Source organism: Trichechus manatus, unplaced genomic scaffold (assembly GCF_000243295.1).
Source record: "Trichechus manatus latirostris isolate Lorelei unplaced genomic scaffold, TriManLat1.0 scaffold00007, whole genome shotgun sequence".
Lineage (NCBI taxonomy): Eukaryota > Metazoa > Chordata > Mammalia > Sirenia > Trichechidae > Trichechus > Trichechus manatus.
In genome coordinates, this window is record NW_004443943.1 from 15708324 (window position 1) to 15734484 (window position 26161).

General features: G+C 39.6%; 1 protein-coding gene across 3 annotated transcripts in view; it reads left to right on the top strand.

Moving 5' to 3' along the window:
- The first annotated feature begins 2136 nt into the window (after window positions 1–2136).
- FAS (Fas cell surface death receptor) overlaps window positions 2137–26161 on the top strand; it is a 49747-nt gene continuing 25722 nt past the window's right edge. For all 3 annotated transcript variants that reach the window (XM_023739854.1, XM_023739856.1, XM_023739857.1), the window contains exons 1-2: window positions 2137–2357; window positions 22595–22763. In XM_023739854.1, the coding sequence (XP_023595622.1) occupies window positions 2328–2357; window positions 22595–22763 (199 nt within the window). In that variant the 5' untranslated portion in view covers window positions 2137–2327. The remainder of the gene's footprint in view (window positions 2358–22594; window positions 22764–26161) is intronic.

Sequence of the window (26161 nt, forward strand, 5' to 3'; positions counted from 1 at the left end):
GGATCCTAGATGCTACAGTTTAAACTTTCTTTAATGCATTGTCTTTTCTAGGTTACTATACCATTTTTACAGTGGGAGAGACTGAAAGATTTAATAACTTGCTCCACATCTCAGATGAAGAATGGTCAAAATTTCTAGCCTGATCAGCCAGGCTGCAAAGCACATTTGCTTGGGCTGAGTTGCTCTGGCCTTCAGGCCCAAGAACAGGCACATACAGGAAGTAGTATAGGAAAGAAGGTTGTAAGCTACTTGCCTTTCTTTCCATCTGAACCGTGGCCACAAATTAGCATTTTGTGCCTGTGAAGGAAGAGCAATGTAAAAGTAGTAACTAGGTATTCATTGAGGGTGCTAGGTGCTTTGCATACATCATTTCTTTGACCCTGTAAGAATTAATATAATCTCAAAACCAAACCAAACCCGTTGCCATCGAGTGGAGTCTGACTCATAGCGACCCTATAGGACAGAGTAGAACTGCCCCATAGGGTTTTCAAGGAGTAACTGGTGGATTCAAACTGCCGACCTTTTGGTTAGCAGACGAACTCTTAACCACTGCATCACCACGGCTCCATATAATCTCAAGGAGATGAAGATGTTTATATGATCAGGTTCACAGGTTATTTATCCAAATCAAACTCTCCCTCTTCTCTCTTCCCTTCTCCAAGAACCCATATTCCCATTAACTGTTTAAAAACAAAATTCAATCTGCTTAGTCACTTGGCTGGAGTCTGCTGGCGCAGTGGTTAAAAGTTTGGCTGCTAACCAAAAGGTCAGCAGTTCGAATCCACCAGCCGCTCGTTGGGAATGCTATGGAGTAGTTCTACTGTGTACTATAGGGTCGCTGTGAGTCAGAATGGACTCCACAGCTACAGGTTTTTCACTTGGCTGATGCAGGCTCTGACGCCCTCTACTGATAGAAAGTCTTTGGTAAAAGTAACGTCCCTGGATCTTCAGCCATCACCACAGGATTGTTTAGGCAATTATCCTTACATGAGCCTGGTATTGTAATTGCTAATTTGTAACATAGGAACCCTGTTGGTGCAAAGGTTAAGTGCTTGGCTGCTAACTTAAAGGTTGGTGGTTGGAATCCACCCATCTGCTTCCATTTTGCCCACTCTACAAACTGCTTCCAGACTTAAGTACATTAACATTGTCATTATACTAACGTTCCTTCTGTAAAAATCATGCAGAATTATTTAAGCAGATATCTACTTTTCCAAAACAATAGTAACTTTAAATGGTGTTAACCAGACCGCTAAAGAGTTATAAGAATTTTTTTTTTTTTTTTAAGGAAACTGGCCAGGAAATGAGTAACAAAGGAGAGGAAGTAATTGTGAACAAATGTTACAGCTGGAGCTGTGTGACTTGTCATAGTAGTTAACTTTGTTCTCTTGAGAAATGAAAGTTAAGGGTCCCTCCTTCCTCAGAATCCCACAGCACAATTTCTGAAAATCTTTTCACATAATGTAGTTAGATTGGGACTCACAGCGATCCTATAGGATAGAGTATAACTGCCCCATAGGGTTTCCTATGCTGTAATCTTTATGGGAGCAGATCGTCAGGTCTTTTCTCCCCCGGAGCTGCTTGGTGGGTTCAAAGCGACAACCTTTGGGTTAGCAGCTGAGCGCTTAATCATTGCGCAACCAGGACTCCATTTTCGGTAAAATAGTTACCAGTTCATGCACCGTTTATGGGTTCCTGCAAACGCCTCATATCGCATACACAATTACGAGAGTTGAGTGACAGCCAGGTTTTCCCCTTTGATTCTCCCCAGCGATTAGCCAAGGATCTCCTGCACCCAAGTAGGACGTGTGTTCTTTGCGCTCCGGTCTCGGTTCATAGCTCTCCCCAAATTTTCTATTTTGAATTCCAGCAGAAGGGTTGAGGATGGGCAGCTTGTGCCCTCTCAGGGTCTTCACCTGAACCGAGCGCGCCAGCGGACCCGGAAACGCCCCGGAACGGGGAATGCCTATTTGTGCTCTTTCCCCGCCCCACCTCCCGGTCGCGCACAGACCGAATTGCTGATTCAAAGGAGCCCTGCCCCGATAGGGCAGTCCCCGGCAAAGTTTGTCCCCACCCCCCCACCACCTCCCGCTCTCCCCAGGAGGCGTTTTTTAAGTTGTCTCTCGGAAGAGGAACACACAGATGCTTAGAGACGCTTCTGGGGAGAGAGAAGTAAGCAGCCTGGAGTTACTGTGTCCGAGCGCGGGCAGCGGAGCCTGGCCGGGAACAACCTCCCAGGCCGGGGCTGGGCGGGACTGTCACTTCTCGAGAATCTGCTCTGAATTCGAGAGGCCCTTTCACTTCGACAGGCGGATTGCTCCACTGCCATGCCGGGGCTCTGGGTCCTCCTGTCTCTGGTGAGTCCTCCCGCCCGGGTGGGGAGTTCTGCCGGCTCGGAACAGGGACGGGCGGGCGCCGTACGCCCTCCGGGGCAATGGCCTCGGCGGATGCGCGCGTGCGGATCGGGGCTGAGGCCCGCATTTGACAGACAGGCTCCCCGGGGCGGCTAGCACTTTCTCTCCCGCCGGGGTGATCTGGAAGCGGGGAAATTCCCTTTCTGGGGGCTTGATGGAAATGTGGACCCCGCGGGGCAGGCGGAGCAGCTCTGGGCGCTACCTCGGTGGGCTGTCCGCGCCACAGAGAAGAGGTGGGCGCGGGGGGAGTGGGGCTGGCAGGGCCTGGGCGGTTTGGGGGTTTCTGGAGGGAGATACTGGCCGGGGAGAGGAGGGCATCTGCTAGACCAGTCCTTACTTGTCAAATCGAAGGGGTAGGTGTGTGCGCGGAGAAGCCAGCGAGCGTTGAGACAGCCTGCGTTCTTGGGCGTTTCTGACTGTTCTCAAAGTTAGGGAATCAGTCAGCACGGAGGCGATGGTTAAAGCTGAGGCTTCAGAAGGCACCGTTTTCTTCTTGAAAAAGTTATCTTGGGGCTAAATACGCCTCAGGAGGCTTGTTTACCTTCTATTACAAAAGAGAAAAAGAAACTTTTTTTTTTTCCTTCCGGGAATCACTCTCCCTAAGACTGTGAGTCACTGTGGCAGGGTTTTTTTTTTTTTTTTTTTTTTTTTTTTTAATTCTTATTCTTCTTTTTCTTTCATCCTTTCTTAGCTTGCACTCCCACGGTGGTTTCTGAAACCTGTGATGGGAGAAAGCCTTGGCCTCCCTCCTTTGGTGTACCTATACCTACTGCGCATGCTCGCAGGCGGCCGTACAAACTGAAGGTTTATGGCAATTTGAAGCCATTTTTCCAACCGCACGTGCTCACTTCTGTCTCTGTGTCACATTTTGGTAATTCTCGTAATATTTCAAAATTATTTCAAAAATAATTTTCATTATTATTTTATCTGTTATGGTGATATGTGTTCAGTGATCTTTCATGTTACTATAGTAATTGTTTAGGGGCGCCACAAACCGCGCCCATATAAGATGGCGAGCTTAATGGATAAATGTTGTGTGTGTTGTAAAATCGGCTGTTCCCCTGTCTGTCTCCCTTTCCTCAGGCCTCCCTATTTCCCTGAGACAGACAATATTGAAATTAGGCCAAGTAATAACCCTAAAATGGCCTCTAAGTGTTCAAGTGAAAGGAAATGTCATACTTCTCTCACTTTAAATCAAAAGCTAGAAATAATTAATCTTAGTGAGTAAGGTAGGTCGAAGGCTGACACAGGCTGAAAGCTAGGCCTCTTGCATCAAACAGCCAAGTTGTGAATGCAAAGGAAAAGTTCTTGAAGGAAATTAAAAATGCGACTCCAGTGAACATACCAATGATAAGAAAGAGAAAAAGCCTTATGGCTGATATGGAGAAAGTTTTAGCGGTCTGGATAGAAGATCAAACCAGCCACAGCATTCCTTTAAGCCAAAGCCTAATCTGGAATAAGACCCTAACTCTCTTCAATTCTATAAAGGCTAAGAGAGGTGAGGAGGCTGCAGAAGGAAAGTTTGAAGCTAGCAGAGGTTGGTTCATGAGGTTTAAAGAGAGAAGCCATCTCCATGACATAAAATTGCAAAGTGAAGCAGCAAGTGCTAATGTAGAAGCTGCAGCAAGTTACCCAGAAGATCTAGCTAAGATAATTGATGAAGGTGGCTACACTAAACAACAGATTTTCAATGTAGATGAAACAGCCTTATATTGGAAGAAGATGCCATCTAGGACTTTCATAGCTAGAGAGGAGAAGTCAATGCCTGGCTTCAAAATTTCAAAAGACAGGCTGACTCTCTTGTTATGGGCTAATGTAGCTTGTGACTTTAAGTCGAAGCCAATGCTTATTTACCATTCAGAAAATTGTAGGACTCTTAAGCATTATGCTACATCTACTCTGCCTGTGCTCTATAAATGGAATAACAAAGCCTGGGTGACAGCACATCTGTTTACAAAATGTTTTACTGAATATTTTAAGACCACTGTTGAGACCTACTGCTCAGAAAAAAAGATTTCTTTCAAAATATTATCACTCGTTGACAATGCACCTAGTTACCCAAGAGTTCTGATGGAGATGTACAAGGCGATTAATGCTGTTTTCATGCCTGCTAACACAACATCCGTTCTGCGTGGATCAAGGAGTAATTATGACTTTGAAGTCTTATTATTTAAGAAATACATTTCATAAGTCTATAGCTGCTATAAATAGTGATTTGTAAAATTTACTGTATAGACAGTAAATTGAAAACCTTCTGAGAAGGATTCACGATTCTAGATGCCGTTAAGAACATTTGTCATTCATGGGAGGAGGTCAAAATATTAACAGGAGTTTGGAAGAAGTTGGTTCCAGCCCCCATGTATGACGTTGAGGAGTTCAAGATTTTAGTGGAGGAAGTAACTGCAGATGTGTGGAAATAGCAAAAGAACTAGAATTAGAAGTGGAACTTCAACATGACCGATTTGCTGCAATCTCATGATAAAACTTTAACAGATGAGGAGTTGCTTCTTACGGATGACCAGAGAAAGAGGTTTCTCGAGATGGAATCTACTGGTGAAGATGCTGTGAACATTGTTGAAATGATAAGAAAAGATTTAGAATATTACATAAACTTAGTTGATAAAGCAGCAACAAGGTTGGAGAGGATTGACTCCAATTTTGAACGAACTTCTGCTGTGGGTAAAATGCTATCAAACAGCATCACATGCTACAGAGAAATCTTTCATGAAAGGAAGAGTCAATTGATGCAGCAAACTTCATTGTTGTCTTATTTTAAGAAATTGCCACAGTCATCCCAACCTTCAGCAACCACCACCTGATCACTCAGCAGCCGTCAACATCGAGGCAAGACCCTCCACCAGCAAAAAGATTATGACTTGCTGAAGGCTCAGATGATGGTTAGCATTTTTTAGCAATTAAGTATTTTTTAATTAAGGTATGTACATTTTTAGGCATAATGCTATTGCACATTTAATAGACTACAGTGTAATGTAACCATAACTTTTCTATGCACTGGGAAACCAAAAAATTCGTGCAACTTGCTTTATTGTGATATTTGGTTTATTGCAGTGGTCTGGCCCCAAACCTGCAGTATCTCTGGTGATATATAGGCACATAGCCCTATTCTTTACCGTTATGTTTCTCTTGCCATCTCTCTTCCCTGCTGGAGTTAGTTTTCTCTTCCCTAGTTTCCGGGCATTATTTCTCTGGCACCTAACAATAAATAAATTTGAAATCCCAAAACATTAACAAAGTTCTAAAGAAGACAGAAGAGTCAAACGTACTTTAGGAATTTGTGTGAGAAAGTTATAGGTACTGCTTTTACTTTTTTAATAACACATGGCCCACTATAAGGGTTGCTGTTGTTGTTGCTAGATGCCATCAATTTCATTCCAACTCATAGTGACCCTGTGTACAACACAACAAAACACTGTCCAGTCCTGCACCATCCTCACAATCGTTGCTATGTTTGAGCCCATTGTTGCAGCCACTGTGTCAATCCATCTTGTCAAGGGTCTTCCTCTTTTTTGCTGACTCTCTGCTTTACCAAGTATGATGTCCTTCTCCAGGGACTGGTCCCACCTGATAACATGTCTAAAGTACATGAGACAAAGTATCACCATCCTCACTTCTAAGGAGCATTCTGGCTTCTTCCAAGACAGATTTGTTCATTCTTCTGGCAGCCCATGGTATATTCAATATTCCTTGCCAACACCCTAATTCAAAGGCATCAATTCTTCTTCGGTCTTCCTTATTCATTGTCAAGCTTTCGCATGCATATGAGGCAACTGAAAATACCATGGCTTGAGTTGGGTGCACTTTAGTCATCAAAGTGATATCTTTGCTTTTCAACACTTCAGAGAGGTCTTTCACAGCAGATTTGCCCAATGCAATGCATCATTTGATTTCTTGATTGCTGCTTCCATGTGTGTTGATTGTGGATTCAAGTAAAATGAAATCCTTGACAACTTCAATATTTTCTCCGTTTATCATAATGTTGCCTATCAGTCCGGTTGTGAGGATTTTTGTTTTCTTCATATAAAGGTGTAACTCATACTGAAGGCTGTAGTATTTGATCTTCATCAGTAAGTGCTTCAAGTCTTCTTCACTTTTAGCAAGCAGGATTGTGTCATCTGCATACCGCAGATTGCTAATGAGCCTTTCTCCAATCCTGGTGTCTCATTCTTCTTCATATAGTCCAGCTACTTGGATTATTTGCTCAGCATACAGATTGAATAAGTGTGGTGAAAGGATACAACCCTGACACACACCTTTCCCCTTGTTCTGTTTAAATGACTGCCTCTTGATCTATGTACAGGTTCCTCATGAGCACAATTACGTGTTCTGGAATTCCCATTATTCGCAATGTTATTCATCATGTGTTATGATCCACACAGTTGAATGCCTTTGCATAGTCAATAAAACACAAGTAAACATCTTTCTGGAAGTCTCTGCTTTCAGCCAAGATCCGTCTGATATCAGCAGTGTCATCCCTCACTCCACGTCCTCTTCTGAATACAACTTGAATTTCTGGTAGTTCCTTGTCAATGTACTGCTGCTATCGTTTTTTAATTATTTTTAGCAAAATTTTACTTGCATCTAATATTAATGATATTGTTTGATAATTTCTGCATTCTGTTGGATCACTTTTCTTTGGAATGGGCCCAAATGTGGGTCTCTTCCAGTCAGTTGACCAGGTAGCTGTCTTCCAAATTTCTTGGCATAGATGAGTGAGTGCTTCCAGTGTTCCATCTGTTTGTTGAAACATCTCAATTGGTATTTTGTCAATTCCTGGAGCCTTGTTTTTCATCAATGCCTTCAGTGCAGCTTGGATTTCTTCCTTCAGTACCATTAGTGCTTGATCATATGCTACCTCCTGAAATGGTTGAATGTTGACGTATTCTTTTTGATACAGTGACTCTGTGAATTCCTTCAATCTTCTTTCCATGCTTCCTGTTTCATTCAATATTTTCCCCATGGAATCCTTCAATATTGCAACTCGAGGCTTGAATTTTTCCTTCAGTTCTTTCAGCTTGAGAAATGCTGAGTGTGTTCTTTCATTTTGGGTTTCTAACTTCAGGTCTTTTACACATTTCATTACAATCTTTTACTTTGTCTTCTCGAACTGCCGCCCTTTGAAATCTTCTTTTCACCTCTTTTACTTCATCATTTCTTCTGTTTGCTTTAGCTACTTGATGTTCAAGAGCAAGTTTCAGAGTCTCTTCTAACATCTATTTTGGTCTTTTCTTTCTTTCCTGTCGTTTTAATGATCTTTTGCTTTCTTCATGTATGATGTCCTTGATGTTATCCCACAGCTCATCTGATCTTTGGTCATTAGTGTTCCATGCATCAAATTTATTCTTGAGATCGTCTCTAAATTGAGGTGGGATATACTCAAGGTCATACTTTCACTCTTGTGAGCTTGTTTTAATTTTCTTCAGCTTCAACTTTAACTTGCATATGAACAATTGATTGTCTATTCTGCAGTTGGCCCCTGGCCTTGTTCTAACAGATGATATTGAGGTCCTCCATAGTCTCTTTCCAAAGATAAAGTCAATGTGAAATACTGGTGGCATAGCTTCCAGCATCACAGCAACATGCAAGCCACCACAGTACAACAAACTGACAGATGAGTGGTGGCCTAAAAGGGTAGTCCTAGCCTGTCTAGGACTAAGGCCAGGCAACCACTAGCAGTTAGCTTTGTCTCCTACATTTCTTAGAGCTGTTGTCTTAAAACAATGTTTGAGAGAGAAGAGAGAGTGTTTGGAAAAGAAACCAAGGTATTTAAAAGGTATAGTTGGGAGAGAAAATAAAGAACAATTATTTAATATGTAGGTTGCTGGGTTGTACAAACGGTTTGTGCTTGGCAAATAACTGAAAGGTTGGTGGTTTGAACCCACCCAGCAGCACTGCAGAAAAAAGGCCTGGTGATGTGCTTCCATAAAGATCACAGCCAAGAAAACCCATGGAACAGTTCTACTTTGTAATACATAGGGTCTCCATGAGTCAGAATCAACCCAAAGGCAACAGGCTGTAAAGGTTAAATGTCTAATTTAATCATTTTCCTTACATCAATATAAGAAACATAAAATGGGGTTACAGTGTGTTTCTATTTATTTTTGTTTTTAAATGGGCTTTACTTATCACAAATGACTTGAGAAATTTTATGAACACAATAAAATTATGAAATGTAAATTAAAACATTAACAACCAGGATGGAAAAACACAAATGATGGCAAAATTTTGAAGCAAAAAATAAATTGATGCACAGAGACCATTGGGGTGTCCACTACTAGCTACAGGTTAGATGAATGAAAAGTCTTCAATTTTTCACATCCACAACACAATTACTGTTCTTAGTGGCAAACTAGAGTTTTATTTGGAAGAAGAAATTTTATTTCTTGCACTGAGTTGTGGGGGAATGGGGAGGTGAAATAGAGTCAAAAAGGAACTGGGATTTAGATGTTGCCTCTTACTAAGTCTCTTTGGGACATTAGACAAGTAATTTACTTCTAAATAACTCTTAGAGTGGAAGTGTCATTATTTTAAAGGAATCTCTCTGAAGGCTACTAGAATGCTTTAAGGAAACCAGATTACTTAGTAACCTGTACAACTGGCAGTTGGAGAGAATTTCTAAGAGATGGTCAGAAACCTGAATAAGGAAATCCCCCCCTTGAAAGCCCCTAGTGAGTTAAGTGCCTTTTGGTGATTTATCTTGAGTCTCCAAAAAGTCCCTTAAAGAGCACATTTTGTAACCCATTACAAAATCATAAGATTATTTGCTTATGATTAAAAATAATAATAATAAAGAATGGAAGGGCATAATTTAAAACTTGATCCATAAGATAAAAGGCAAGCTGAAACCAAACTTAAAACTGTAAATCTATATTTCTTCTTTTTTAAACATCCAAATTATAGAAAAACTGAACACATGATGTGAAAACAAAAAGTAAAACTAATAAGGAAAAAATAAAGTCACTAATGATTCCATTTTTAGTTTTACTTATAACCTCCTAACCTTGCCTACACACATACATCATTGCATGTTTCATCAGTGCTATTTATAGTCTGCTTTTATTTATTTATTTATTTTTTAATATTAGTCGCCACTATTTAAATGTTGGAGTCCCTGGGTGGTATAAATGATTAACATGCTCAGCTGCTAACTGAAAGGTTGGAGATTTGAGTCCACCCAGAAGTGCCTCAAAAAAAAGGCCTGGTGATCTGCTTCCAAAAAATCAGTCACTGATCTTCAACAAAGGCCCAAAGTCCATTAAATGGGGGAAAAGACAGTCTTTTTAACAAATGGTACTGGCAAAACTGGATGTCCATCTGCAAAAAAATGAAACAGGATCCATCCCTCATATCAAACACAAAAACTAATTCAAAATGGATATAGATCTAAATATAAAACCAAAAACTATAAAGATCATACAAGAAAAAATAGGGTCAACATTAGAGGCCCTAATACATAGCATAAACAGGATACAAACCATAACTAACAAAATACAAACAACAGAAGATAACCTAGATAATGATCTTCTAAAAATTGAACACTTATCAAAAGACTTCACCAAAAGAGTAAAAAGAGAACCTACAGACTGGAAAAAAAATTTTGTCTATGACAAATCCAACAAAGGTCTAATCTCTAAAATCTATAGAATACTTCAGCACCTCTACAACAAAAAGACAAATAATCCAATTAAAAAATGGGCAAAGGATATGAACAGACACTTCACCAAAGAAAATATTCAGGCGGCTAACAGACACAAATTCTCGTGATTGCTAGCCATTGGAGAATTGCAAATCAAAACTACAATGAGATACCATCTCACCCCAACATTACTGACACAAATCAAAAAAACAGAAAATAACAAATGCTGGAGAGGCTGCAGGGAGACTGGAACTCTTATGCACTGCTAGTGGGAATGCAAAATGGTACAACCATTTTGGAAAACGATACGGCACTTCCTTAAAAAGCTAGAAATAGAAGTACCATACAATCCAGCAATCCCACTCCTGGGATCTGTCACACGAATAGACATATGCACACCCATGTTCATTGCAGCATTACTCACAATAGTGAAAAGATGGAAACAACCTGAGTGCCCATCAACAGATGAATGGATAAACAAACTATGGTACCTACACACAATGGAATACTAAGCAATGATAAAGAACAATGATGAATCTGTGAAACATCTCACAACATTGAAGAATCTGGAGGGTACTATGCTGAGTGAAATAAGTCAGTCTCAAAAGGACAAATATTGTGTGAGACCACTATCATAAAAACTCATGAAAAGGTTTACACACAGAAAGAAACAGTCTTTGATGGTTACAAGGGAGAGGAGGGGTGGGGACAGAAATACACTAAACTGACAACAGATAAATGGTAACTTTGGTGAAGGGTAAGGCAGTGCACAGTACTGGGGAAGCCAGCACAACTTGATCAAGACAAGGTCACAGAAGCTTCAAAAACACATCCAAACTCCCTGAGGGACCAAATTAGTGGGCCAAGGGTTGGGGACCATGGTCTTCGGGGTCATCTAGCTCAACTGGGATAACAAAGTTTATAAAGAAAATGTTCTACATCCTACTTTGATGAGTAGTATCTGGGATCTTAAAAGCTTGTGTGCAGCCATCTAAGATACTCCACCGGTCCCACCCCACCTGGAGCAAAGGAGAATGAAGAAAATCAAAGACACAAGGGAAGGATTAGTACGAAGGACTAATGGACCACAACTACCACAGCCTTCACCAGACTGAGTCCAGCACAACTAGATGGTGCCCGGCTAACACCACCAACTGCTCTGACAGGGATCACAAGAGGGTCCCGTACAGAGCTGGAGATAAATGTAAAACAAAATTCCAACTCACAAAAAAAGACAGACTTACTGGTCTGACACAGTCAGGAGAAACCCCAAGAGTATGGCCCCCAGAAACCCTTTTAACTCAGTACTGAAGTCACTCCTGAGGTTCACCCTTCAACCAAAGATTAAACAGGCCCATTAAACAAAACGAGACTAAATGAGCACACTAACCAAGGGGCAAGAACGAGAAGGCAAGAGGGGACAGGAGAGCTGGCAATGGGGAACCCAAGGTCGAGAAGCGGAGAGTGTTGACATGTCGTGGGGTTGGCAACCAATCTCACAAAACAACATGTGTATTAACTGCTTAATGAGAAACTAGTTTGCTCTGTAAACCTTCATCTGAAGCACAAAAAAAGAAAAAGAAAAAAAAATCAGTCACTGAAAACCCTAGAGCACAATAGAGCACAGTTCTACTCACACACATGAGGGCTCCATGAATTAGAATTGATTCATGGGCAACTGTTTTTTTATTTAAACGTTGGGAGATTTTGGTTTCTCTTTTTAAAAAAAGGACGATCTGGGCCCACACCTTGCAAGGCCCCTACTCCAATGGAGCTCATGACTGCCCCTTTGGTCCACGCAGGCACACTCCAGTTAATTCGCCCCTTCCACTCTTCATTGTATATTACACCTGGCTGCTTTACTGTTATTACCTAAGTGGCCCCTCAGGGCCTTTAAAGGCTCTAGGATTGTAGTTTAGGATGTGGTGGCCCTCAGATTACCAGTTTGCAAAGATGACTTTTCTTCTTTTTAGGTTTATTTTGGAAGCCTTACGGTTTCCCCATGAAAAGTAAAATTCTGATTTGCCAAGTACAGAACACTGATGCTGTTAGTCTATAAAACTCTTCTCTTCTAGTGTATAAAGGTAGTAGCCTGCTAATCTCAGGTTTTGCTTCCTCTAGCCCAGTTTTTCTCCAACTGTGGTAAGCATCAAAATCACAGGGAGGCGCTTGTTAAAGAACCCACTCTCAGAATCCTAATTCATTAGGTCTGTGAGGGACCTAAGTATCTACTGTGTTGTTGTTGTTGCAAGGATCCCTTCATGATTCTGGTACCTGTCAGAGTTTTGAGAACTATTTTTCTAATTCCAGCACTAAGCTTAAAATTGAACCCCAGGTAGACTTTTCTAGGGTCTTTCATTTTATGTATTGCTTGGTCAGTCACAGGCCTCACCAGTCCCTTATTCCCACTGCCTCAAGTATCTCTCTTCTGGTCTTTCCAAAAGTTGGCCTTCAGGAAGAGAGAGGACATCACTGGAATAAGAAACTTCGTGAATTTTTATTTACACACTTGGAAAAAAAAAAAAACGAATGAATTTTCACTTATCTCTTTCATGTAGAAAATTATTTTGCTTTATTTTTATTTCAGTTTTTCCATAAGTACCTATTATAAAATATCATTACTATTGCCCTAATTTTTGCACAAATATATTAAAGATGTGTTATATAATTGGAAATTATGAACTATTATAACAGTCTTTTTAAAATTTCTTTTTCCTCGAGTGTTGATAAATAATAAAAAGTCTGAAAAGCAAGAAATGAGCAGAATTAGTCAGCTGAACTTCATTTCTTGCTCCATTTCTTGTCCTCAGCAGCAGAAGACCATGAGATTTCAACCCAGCCTAGCAGGGGCCATTAAGAGCGGGAAGAAGCAGTTCTGGCCCATATGGATACATTGATGATCCCAGTTCTAAAAATCCTTGGAAATGTCCTGTCTATTTAGCTCAGTGATGGTTGACGATGAGAAATCCTCCTTGGGTCAGCTCTAAGAGAGCCCAGATGCATATGCATCACTGCTGTCCTTCAAATCAAGACTGTGAGGGAATCAAGAGGCTCTAGTTCTGGGCCTAAATCTCTTGAACTAGCTGTGTGACTGCAGGCAAGTCACTTTGCCAGTTTAGGGTATAGCTTCCTCCATCAGATAAGGGGATTGGGTTGGGTCATCTCTAAAACACTTTCTGCTCTAAAAATGTGATTATAATGAGACATCATATTTCAGTTTAAATGTGTGAGGTCTTAGGAATTAACTGGAGACTTTGTTGGTGTCAACACCTTTGTTTTTTAAAATCCTCACTCTTGTTTCTACCATCCTCCCAGCTCCCACACTGCCTCCTGTTACTCTTAGCTGAATTCTGAGAGATTTGTGTGCTTGGGGAGGGGAACTTTTTTCTCCAAACCCATAGTCCATCCATTCTCATCAATGTACTGCAGTTAAGCACCAGGGGTTTAAATTTCTACTTTACTATCTGAGATGTCTTTCATATCTCTATATCAACATGCATTTTGAAGTGAAATTTTAAGTATTTTATTTTATTGTACTTGTATAATAGTATAGGTATTATACTTGTATAATAAGATACAATTTTTAAAATACCAGCTGAAAATATAAAATAATATGCCTAAAATTTTAAAACCAACTTTCAAAAACTCATACATTCAAATGAATGTCTTTTTTCCCCACAGGGTAGTCTCCATGGGTGACTAAGCAATCAGTCTGCATTACTGGAATTTTTCAGTCAGTTTGTAAGCCACACAAGAAAGTCAGCCTATGTGCTTTGTAGATGTGTACAAATGAATGCTAATCTAAGAAATATATCTATTTACTCACAGTTCGGTAATAGCACAATGAAATGCTAAATTCTGAGATTCATTTTGTTTGTCTTATCATCTCATAACAGCCCAAGAACTCAAGTGTTGTTATTTTCTCCATAGAAATCTATCAGGTCTCGTGAGTATTCTTTAAGAAAAACAAGATTAAATGCGAGATAGAATTTACTGCAAACTATAGTTACCAGTTTGTGCTGATTTGTACAATGTGCTTTTGATTTCATAAATTAAAAAGATAAATTCCCGTTAGTGTGACACATCTCTTTGTTCAAAGATTTTACTTCAAAAAGAAAATGGAATTTTCTTCAAAAACAACATTGCTATTATGAATGGTGATATACTTCATCTCAGTGGGCCAAACATAAATAAGATAGCCCTAGTAATAATAGGTGAAAGAAATAGCCAATTAAACAACGGTTAATGTTTATTATGAAGTTCAATTTAGTAAAATTATAAGACCACTAAAAAAACCTAGAAGAGCGAAAAGATTTATATGAAAGGGTAAATGATAATTTAAAGACTAAAAAAATTCACTTTCCAAATGCTAGGTAAGCTATTGTGAATTCGCTACCATTATTACCCATTATTTTTCTAATCTCATTAAAAAAGAATAACACGAATGATAAATCAACATAGATTTACATAGGCTTAACACAGTCCTGCCACCTCTAAATTTGCCCCATTGATTATTTTTATCATACAACTAACACATGTGCATTGTAGAAAAACCAGATGAGCTACACAAAATGAAGAAAAAAAGTCACTCATAGTATTGCCAACTAGAAATGAATACTAGGAACATTTTGATGAGTTAAAAATAATTTTGGCTCAATGTTTTTTCCTTGAAATTTTCCTCTTTTGCTCCTTTTCCTTTCACTTTCTTAAACCCTAACCCCCAGTGTTGAATTGTCTGGTGCATTTTTCTGCAGTAGCTGAGCACAATTGTCACCTTGAATAAACTCCCTTCTGAGCTTTGATTAGAAGTAAAATACTTCACAGTGATGACTGTAGAGCTAATTGCTGTCACGATAACGTGTTAATCCATTTGCAATCTCCTGTCTGTGCTGAGTATTGAAAAATCTCACTGACTATTCCTGTTCCAGTCATCTGTCGACTCAGTCTTTTTTTTTTTTTTAATTTTATTGTGTTTTAGGTGAAAGTTCACAGCACAAATTAGTTTTTCATTCAAAAAATTTGGGACATTAATTGCAATCTCTGAAATATGTCAGCACTCTCCCCGTTTCCCTTTCCACTGTGGGTTCTTGGTGTTGATTCATCCAGTTTTCATGTCCCTTCCTGCCGTCTTCTTTTTGATTATAGGCAGGTGTTGCCCATTTAGTCTCATATACTTGATTGAACCAAGAAGCATGTTCCTCATGCATGTTATTGTTTGTTTTATAGGCCTGTCTAATCTTTGGGTAAGGGGTGAACTTTGGGAGTGGCTTCAGCTCTGACTTAGCAGGGTATCTGGGGGCCCTAGTCTCAGGGGTTTCTCCAATCACCATCAGACCAGTAAGTCTAGTCTTTTTTTTGAATATGAATTTTGTTCTACATTTTTCTCCTGTTCTGCCCAGTACCCTCTATTGTGACCTCTCTCAGAACAATCTGTAATGATAGCCAGGCACCATCTAGTTCTTCTGGGCTCAGGCTGGGGGAAGCTGTAGTTCATGAGTCTATCAGCCCTTTGGACTAATATTTTATTTGTGTCTTTGGTTTTTTTCATTACCCTTTTCTCTGAATATGCTGGGATCAATAGATGTATCTTAGATGGCTGCTCACAAGCTTTTAAGACCCAGATGCTACTCAACCAAAGTAGAAGGTAGAACATTTTCTTTCTGAACAATATTATGCCAATTGACCTAAATGCCCCCTGAGACAATGGTCCCCAGCCCTCAGCCCCAGTAACTCGGTCCCTCAAGGTGTTTGGATGTGTCTAGGAAGCTTCTATGACTTTGCCTTGGTCAAGTTGTGCTGACTTCCCATATATTGTGTGTCTTCCCCTTCACCAAAGTTACCACTTGCCTACTATCTAGTTAGTGATTTCCTCTCCCTACCCCTCCCTGCCTTGTAACCATCAAAGATTGTTTTTTTCTGTGTGTAAACCTTTTCTTAAGAAGCCCTGGTGGCGCAGTGGTTAAAGCGATCGACTGCTAACCAAAAGGTCGGTGGTTCGAAACTACCAGTGGCTCCGTGGAAGAAAGATATGGTCGTCTGCTTCCATAGAGATTTACAGCCTTGGAAATGCTATGGGGCCACTATGAGTTGGAATCAACTTGATGGCAGTGTTTTTTTTTTTTAAACCTTTTTTTTGGTTTTTATAATGGTAGTCTCATACAATATTTATCCTTTTGTGATTGACTTATTTCACTCAGCATAGTGCCCTCCAGATTCATCCATGTTGTGAGATGTTTCACAGATTCATCATTGTTCTTTATCATTGCTTAGTATTCCATTGTGTGTATGTACCATAATTTGTTTATCCATTCATCTGTTGATGGGCACTTAGGTTGTTTCCATCTTTATGCTATTGTGAATAATGCTGCAATGAACATAGGTGTGCTTATGTCCATTCATGTGATGGCTCTTATTTCTCTAGGATATATTCCTAGGAGTGGGATTGCTGGATCGTATGATATTTCTATTTCTAGCTTTTTAAGGAGGTGCCATATTGTTTTCCATAGTGGTTGTACCATTTTACACTCCACCAGTAGTGCATAAGAGTTCCAGTCGCTCTGCAACTTCTCCAACATTTGTTACTTTCTGTTTTTTTGATTCATGCCAGTAATATATTGGGGTGAGATGGTATCTCATTGTAGTTTTGATTTGCATTTCTCTAGTAGCTAATGATCACGAGCATTTCCTCACGTGCCTGTTATTCACCTGAATGTCTTCTTTGGCGAAGTGTCTGTTCATATCTTTTGCCCATTTTTTAATGGATTATTTGTCTTTTTGTTGTTGAAGTGTTGAAGTACTCTATAGATTTTAGAGATTAGACCCTTGTCAGATATGTTGTAGCCAACTCATGGTGACCCTATGTGACAAAGTAGAACTGCTACATAGAGGTTTCTAGCCTGTAATCTTTAAGGGAGCATATTTCCAGGTCTTTCTTCTACAGAGCCTTTGGGTGGGTTCAAACTGCCAATCTTTCCATTAGCAGCTGAGCACTTAACCATTGTGCCACCAGGGCTCCTTTCAGGAATATTAGACATCTAAAAAGATAAGACATTTTTTCCAATTGTGATATTCTTATTTTTTAAGTATATTTTTATTTCATTAGATTTCAGAAATCAAAGGGATATTTATTAAAATGCATCCTAAAAAGTAAAGGTTTAGGGACAAAAATTTTTAAAGGAAAATATGATAGTATACTTAAATTTATACTTTTGTTGGTTCGAACCTACCCAGCAGCACCACAGAAAGAAAGGCCTGGCAATCTGCTTATGTAAAGATTACAGCCAAGAAAACCCTATGGAGCACTTCTACCCTGTAATACATGGGATTATCATGAGTGGAATTGACTTGAAGGTATAAGACAATAACAACAACATTGTACCTGTACTATAATAGAGAGAGGTATCTGAAGTCTTTCTAGTAAATTTGACAAATAGTGGACATCAGTATCAAAAGAGAGTGCTGGCTTTAATAAAAATCTGAAGCAGACTTCACTGATGATAGTGTCCCACGTCCTGGCCTGTGCCATTAATTTACTTCTAGACCTTAGCCATAGATCCCCACACGCCTATATGCGCACACATGCACAAACACACACACTGACATGTGGCCACATTCCTCATTATTTACCATCATTGGAAGTAAATTAAGAGTGCTCCAGCTTTGTTTATTTTACAATACTATTTGCATGGAATTTTCAGAGACTCCTTATATGACTGTAATAATACCCGTTAACCAAACCTGTTGCCCTCAAGTAGATTCTGACTCATAGCGACCCTATAAGATAAAGTAGAACTGCTCCATAGAGTTTCCAAGGAGTAGCTGGTGGATTCGAACTGCCGATCTTTTGGTTAGCAGCTGTAGCTCGTCGTTGCTCTTAACCACTGTGCCACCAGGGCGCCTAACTATAATAATAGCTCTTATTAATTTTTATTTTTAATAACTCTGGGACATAATATAGTCACATTGATACTTTAAATTGGCATATAGGATTCATTTAATAGTCCCCTATTAAATCAGAATTGATCTTGTTAAAAAATTAAAATAGTTGCAAGGATTAAGAGTTTGAAGAAAAAGCCTGGAGGAAAACAGAGAACTCTTTTTGTGAATTTTGTTCTCTTCCAATGCACATACTCCATGCACTGAGCACACTGTCCTCGGGACATTAGTTTCTGTTTTCTCCAGCTGCATGTGAGCAGAATTGACCGAGTGCCCTTGGTATTCAGTGAAACTTTCTGGTCTTAGTGTCCCCATTTGATGTTTCTGGTCCCTTTCTGCTTTGTCATTCCAGCGTTCTGTGAGATTGCAGCATCTCTGGTTGTAGTAACTGTAGGATCCCACTTTGGCCCTAAGACTTAAAGAAGTTAACTTGTGAGGTTCAGGAGACACTGCTTTTTACTTCTTTTAATAACTGCTGGTAATGTTTTGCTGAGGATCTCAGGTATTTGTCCATTTTTGCAAAGTCAAGTTCCCATAAAGCCTCTGGTGTAACCTGCCTAGAAAGCCCTTCTCCAGATGTCCATCCACACTGCCATCAAGCCACTGCCCAAATGTCATCTTATCTGATGGCTTTCCCAGACTACTCTTTCTAAAACAGCACTGCCCACATCTCAAACTGTCCGCGTCCCCTAAGTTTGTTTTATTCATTTAAATAGCATTTGTCCCTCCATAAGGAGCCCTGGTGGTGCAGTGGTTAAGTGCTTGGCTGCTAATGGAAAAGTCAGCAGTTTGAACCTACCAGCCGCTCCACAGGAGAAAGATGTGGCAGTCTGCTTTCATAAAGATTACAGCCTTGGAAACCCTATGGGGCATTTCTACTCTGTCCTATAGGGTCTCTGTGAGTTGGAATCAACTCAATGGCAGTGGGTTTGGGTTTGGGGTGTCCCTCCATGACACATTTTTTTTGTTTTTTGATCATCTGCCTCCACTTGCATATAAACCCTTTGAAAGCAGAGACTATCTGTTTGTTCACTGTTCTATTGCGTATAGTAAGTACTCAGGAAGTATTTGCAGAGTACACATTGAGGTTTCTCTGATTTTTTAGTCTTTATTATGATGGAGTTTGAAAATAATTTTTATTCTTCACTTTTTTTTCCATTTATTAATTGCCTTAATTTATCGACTTTTCAAATCTTTGGTTTAACCCATTTTTCAGGCCTTTTCAGCTTTTCTGGAAAAAAAAAAAAAAATCAAACATTCAGAGAATTTAGTTCTTTGTGGGTTTCCTGCCTTGTTACAGTAAAAACGCCCCAGTTTCTGCCAGGAAAGTTAGGGTTAAATCTTGCATACTGCAAACCTGAAGTCATGCAAAACTTTATAAAAAAAATACATATTGTAGCAAGCTATATGGAGAGGTGCTTGTATCACATCATGAAACAGTCACAACATACTCTTCAGACTCATCTTTCTATTTTGCACTTGACATAATTCTTTGACGTTAACTGAGTAACAAAGTTTTCCTGTAATTCAACTCTGCAAAGCAGGCGTGATTAAATAAGTGATGGGGTTGGGGCTGGTATCTGTGGTTCATGGCGAACATATTTTGTCTCTTCACTGCTCTACTCCTGGTTTCTCAGATTCTGAATGTATTTTGGACATTGGACTTTGATTTCTAATCAGAAATGTCAAAGCTAAACCAAAATGAATTAGGAAATACAGTGTATTTCTTTTAGGCAGCTTGAGTAAGTTGAGTATATGTACATTTTTCCAGAAATAGCACTAATGGCTAAAAATCAATAAATGTACTGTTCCCCCTGAATACTTGACCATTTAAATTAGGAATGTGGACTTGCTCATAATACTATCTTATGAATACTGGGTAAAATTAGCATACGAAGGAGGACAGGACATGCATGCACACACACGTTCTATTGGATATCAAGTCTGAGTGCCTTTAATGTATGAATTTTGACTAGTCTAATCCCTCTAAATCCTTTTGAATTTAATCTGTGATTTTTTTTTTTTTTTTTCAGTTTCTGGTAAGAAACCAGAATTGAAAGACAAGGAAAACAAATAATACTTCCCTATTAGCACTTTTCTTCACAACATTGAAGGTGGCTGGCAGGAGAAAAGAATTGTTCCTACTCAGTTTGATTGTTTCAATTCAGTTTCAATTATCTGTTGCAGACAGGACTTACGGATTTCTTCTAACTACAGAGACATTTTCACACTGGTTTGAAAATTTCCATGTGTTGGCAATGTCTGGAATACCAAACTTTGTAAAATTAATCCTTGACTGTCAAATAGAACAATGAGATTGTTGTGGAATTGTTGCTGTTGATAGTTGCTGTCCAGTCCATTCTGGCTCATGGCGACCCCATGTGTGCAGAGTAGCACTGCTCCATGGGGTTTTCAAGGCTGGGATCTTTTGGAAGGAGCCCAAAAATTTGAATCATTTCCATTTGAACAAACAAATCAAGATTCAAATTTTTAGGATTTTCAATTCTATTATTATTTACCTCGATTGCTATAAGTGATAATGCCCAAGTAACTGACGCTTTCAATCCCATGATTATTTCCTAGAGTTCTCAATTCATTTACCAACCACTAGGTATTGATTCTCTGATCCAGAAGAACAGCTAGTGTTAGCAGGATGACAGGATGACCTTCTACTGTAAAAAGTGGTGAACTGTTATCCTGAAAAAACAATTGATGCTAATAAAGATTTTTTTGTTCCAAGCTGTATGTTGTGCCTTAGAAAAGATTACAGATTTGAATGTGTTTTGAAAAATAAGTCATGCAAATATAAAGTATAGAACAGCCCCGAATTATTAATGCATTATACTTCACATGTCCATGTGCAAATCTGGTTTTTGAAACTTAACATTCATTTTCCATTATAATCAGTGCTATTCTTCTCTGTATTCTCAGAACCTGGAACATACTAGTGTTCAAGAAATGCCTGCTGGATTGAAGAGGTGATGGTTTAGTATAAAGCCTGAACATTTAGGCATAATTTTTCTGATCTGTGTGCCAGTTCCATTTGTTCCATACATGTAATTGTTCATATATTGACAATGAGCTATAGTCTATGTTAAATTCACCAGTTTGGGTAGGGGAAAGAAGACTGTAATAGGAGTTAGGAGGCTTCAACAAGTTCTAGCTCTACTACCTTTTGCTAGTGAGTACACCTGGACAAGTGAGATAATTTCTTGGTGTTTTGATGTCATTTTCCTGCTTGGAAGTCTGGATATTAGAAATGCATCCATCCAAGGAGCAAAAGTGGACAATCACATCACTGTCATCCCTCCTTCCTCAGTGAGAGGCCCCATGGTATCCTGTGACCCAAAGGAGGTACAGGCATTGGTGACAGAGAGGGAAAGGTTAACAGGGAAGAGGTGGGGGCTCCTATGGCAGTGATTTATAAGTGTGGAACATTTAGTTCTTGACTCAGAAGATGTTGGTATTATTGCTATACAATAAATAAATAAATGAATAAGCTATGCCACGAAAACTTTGAAAAATAACCTCTGGAAAACAAAACTTAAAACTAGTAGTTAATTTGTGTGTGTGTCATTCGAAATAGAATTTACATATGTTATATAAGAGGAGAGATTATTTGACTTTATGTTTAGAGAGACAAAAAATAAATACTTAGGAAACTCAAGTAAGGAATCAACCACAACTGTTGATTCAGTGGCCATATATAAAAAGGGAAGAAGTAGAACATGCTATAAGCTAAATACTGGCTTTGGTAGACTTTATCACATTTTATCCTCACAACAATCCTTTAAGACAGAAAGTACTGTTCTTACTTCACAGATGAAGACATTGAGACTCAGAGAGGTTTTATAACTTGCCTAAGGTCACACAGTTTTGGTAGCAGAGCTGGGTTTCAAACTCCAGTCATTTCTAAATTTCATACTTTTTCCTGCTCCACTCTGCTGCCTCTCACTGGAACTTGATGATGATGATGATACCATTTATTAGGCATTTCTTTATTACGTGCCACGTACTGAGTTAAGAGCATTACATGTATTATCCTTTTACATTCTCACAACAAAACTATGAGGAAGAGGTGATTTTCACTTTATAAATAAAGAAACCGAGACTCAGAGAACTTAAGTGACTTTACTCCAGTCACAGGCTTGGTAAGTGGAAGCCAGTGTTCACTTTTAAGTCCAGCTCCTTGGCTCCTACCATCCATGATGCTGTTCCCAGTGTGGCTAGAGAACCTGAGGCCTTGGCTGCCATGCAGTTGATCTGCTCCTTTCTTGGACGTGAGTCAGGAAAAGGACAGAGCCCACACTGGCTTTGGCTGTGCCACGGCAGATACAGCAATTTTGGGTAGGTTATACCTGTTTGAAGCCCTAGTGGTGCAGTGGTTAAGAGCTTGGCTATCAATCAAAAGGTCAGCAGTTTGAATCCACCAGTCACTCCTTGGAAACCCTATGGGGCAGTTCTACTCTGTCCTGTAGGGTCGCTATGAGTCAGAATCGACTTGACAGCAACAGGTTTTTTGGATATACCTGTTTACCAAGTGGCTTAGTTCAGAAGTCAGTAAAATGTTCTTTATGATTTTCTTTTATAGATATTCACCTTGATTGCTGGAAGTGATAATGCCCAAGTGAATGCTGTCAACCATAAGGGGTTGGAATTGACGAAGAATATTACTAAAAAGGATGCTGGATGCAGGAAAGGCCTGTATCTTGCATCCCCAAATCATGAGCAGCACCTATGCTGTCAGCCATGTCCTGCTGGTATGTTTCTCAAAATGTCCAGAGTTTAGAATGAAAATCAGGGCGAGGAGTAGAATATAGTAATAATAAATAAAATATTTTCAGAGCTTTTGGTTCCCCTGCATTATAACATTACAGAAGGGAAAAAAATCTATGAGATTATTTTCCTAAGACCAGTTTAATTCATCTTTATCACACTTGGTTGATGTGGTATGAATAAATATAATTTACAAATGACATATACCTCTGAAATGAGAGGATTTGTCTATTTAGCTCCATTTTTTAGGAGTAAAGGAACACTCATTTGTGAGCGTTGAGTTTTTACATCAGAACTGATGATCACAATAATTGTGACACTCTGAAAGCAAGGGATTTCCACCCTTCAGAGATGTGTCTCAGCACTTCCCTACTGTCAAAAGTTCTCTAAGAAAGCTGTTTGTCCTTGCACTGAAGCTTGCAAAATACATTTGAATTTTGCAGTTGAATAGCTAGATGAGTTAGAAAAGCAACGGACAAAAACCAACATTTTCAAAAATCTGTTAATTTGAAATGCAAAAACAGTTTCACATTGGAAATCCTTCAGACACTAGCAAGGTAGAAGCTAAGAAAAAGGCAGTGGTGCAAACTTTTTCTCAACTTGGAGTAGAGTTGGCATTATTTCATACAGATATAGATCTCTCTCAACAGCATGGTAAAGAAAGACAGGAAGATAAAGGAGGGCAACACATGGGTTGATAGAACCAGAGAGGACGTGGGAGGTCTTATGGTTGACCTCCCAGTCTTCTAGCACTCGGACTGCAAACTTGAGTGGGCCCTGTTTACAAAAAGACTTAGCAGTCTCCTTGGCCTCCTGTCCGTATTTTAATAACCCTTATGGAAAACCTCTGTTATAAACTGGCCCATTTATACTTAAGACAATTTACATTTATCCTTTACAAAAGGGGAATAAAGAATGATTTCCTAGCTTTTTTATAATGTGATGAACACGAGCAATTTGTCCCATGGATTGAAATCTTTATTCAATTTTTATTTTGCAATCAATTTTTAGAAAATAAGATGCAAATTAAAAACAAAGTAATATGTTTTACATAGTAAACTGTCAAGGATTTTTGTTTGTTTACTTTTTTTTGTTTTGCTTTGTTTTATTTTTGTCTAAGAAGTGACCTCGGCCCTAGTGAGTTTGCTTTTCAGATGAGAACTCTCATATACCACTGTTGGAGTGTAAATTGTTAAAATCTTTTAAAAAAATTTGGACATATGGGTCAAAAAATTGAAAATGTTCCTATTCTTGGACACAGTAGGTTAACCCACTTCTAGGAAAATGTTTTAAGAAAATAATCAAAAATATAGGCAAATATTATATGCACAGCATTTCATTATGGTACCTAAAAATGTGGGATCTGTTAAGTAAATTATGTAATATCCAAAGGCTTGAATATTATGTATCAAAGTCATGTTTTGTGATATATTTCTGGTATAATCCTTTAAGTGGTTTCCATTCGATCGGCCTGCCGGATAACTGACTCTCTCCACCTCCTCTCTAAACAATCCTGAATGGTGTTCAACACATGATGAACACGCATCCCACTTCTATTCCATCTTGTTGAGGTTTAGGTTTATCAGTATTCGAGTTGCATCCAGATCTGTCTATGCTTATTGACTTTGTTACATTAGTATATAGTTTAATTAAATCAATGATTTACTAATGCAGGGAAAAAGGACAGATTTTGTTACTTTGAAAGCTAGGCTGAATGCTTTGGAGAATTTCAGTAAAGGTGAGTTGCTAACTTATTGTTGATAAACTGGGTGAGGGCAAATAACTATAAAATACCAAGTAAATTTTTAAAAATCCAGAAAAATTTTCATACAGATTATTGGTATGTTAACTTCTTTTTTCATAAAAAAAAAAAGAAAGAAAGAAAAGGGGAATTCTGGGAACATGGTGCAGTAGACAGAAGCACGACACCGTCCCTCCACAGCAAAAACCTGAAAAACTAAAAACAGAGACAAATGTCAATCTTGGAACCCTAAGCATTAAATGAAGAGATAAAGAACTCAACCAAGCACAGAATGGTACAAGAAACTGACAGAGAACAGACAGCAAGAAGAGTTACGAGCGGAGGTCCCCTATCAGCTAATGCAGCATGGATTGACCATCTTGGATCATGATGGAGATCAGTGGATAGGGAGAAGGGGAAAGCAGGTTCACGGAGCTCCCAGCAGGAGACAGAGCACCTGGTAACCAGAAAGACATGCTTTCCCACCCCACAACCTGCCTCCCCCTGCTCAACCTTCGCTGCTTCCCAGCTAGCTGGTCCACTACTTCCCAGCAGGCCAATTTGCTGCTTCCCAGCAGGCGGATTCCCAGTTTCCTGGAGCGCTGATCCAACGCTCCCCAGCCAGCTGCGACCACGGCACAGGAGGTACTGGTTCCGTGTTGTGCAAATTCACCCCACCCACACCGGCTGGCTCCTTCAGTGCCATTTCCTTGTTGCTGGTACTGCTTTTTTCATCCTCTTTTGGTTTCTTCCTTGCCTCTCACCTCCTCTCCCTCCTTTCTCTCTCCGTGTGCTGTATTTTCTTCTTCTTGACACACTGTGAAGCCCTGCTCAGCTGCGAAACTGCTTCCCTGAGCTCTTTCCCCAGTTCATGTGGCCACGCTGGTGTGATCACTGGGGGCTCTTTTTTTATTTTTTCTTTTTCTTTTTTTGGTTTGTTTTCTGTTTCTTTTTTCCTTTTATTTTTCTTCATTTTTCAGTTTCTTGTTTCTTCTTACTTACCTTCTTTTACTGTCTCCTGAGTACCTGGCACTATGTATCATCTCCACCCCTTATAGCCGGTCTATACTGCACAGCTTGGGAGCTGCTCCATGGTCTGTGCAGCTGCGCCTGTGAGATCCCTGGGGGCATTTTTTTAAATCAATTTTTAATTAAAAATATTTTTTCATTAGTTTTTTTAAATTAATTACTTTATTTTTTCCTTTCTGTTTTTCTCCATTTCTCAGTTTCTTGTCTCTCCACTCCAAAGGCAAGCTCCCTCAGCACTTTTTTTTTGCTCCTGTCCCTCTCTCCTCTCTCTCTTCTTTTCCATTCTCAACCTAGATCCACACATCACAACCTCCCCATTCCCTTACCTCCTGCCTATCTACACCGTGTGCTGAATATTTCACTCCTGAGCAGCACAGGCACAACCTACTGGAACCTTCTCTGTGCTGACTACTAGTTCATCTTGTCAGCCCAAGTACGTGCCAAAAACAGCCCATCCCAGCCTGTCCCCGTCAGTTGGACCTGCCCTCCTGCCCTGCTACACCAGAGCTGGGTGACTGGCCCCGCCCACTGGACAAGGAGGTGACAAATATCATGTCCACAGATGAGCAAACAACAAAGAACACACAGCCCACCTGCTTGGACGTAACTAAA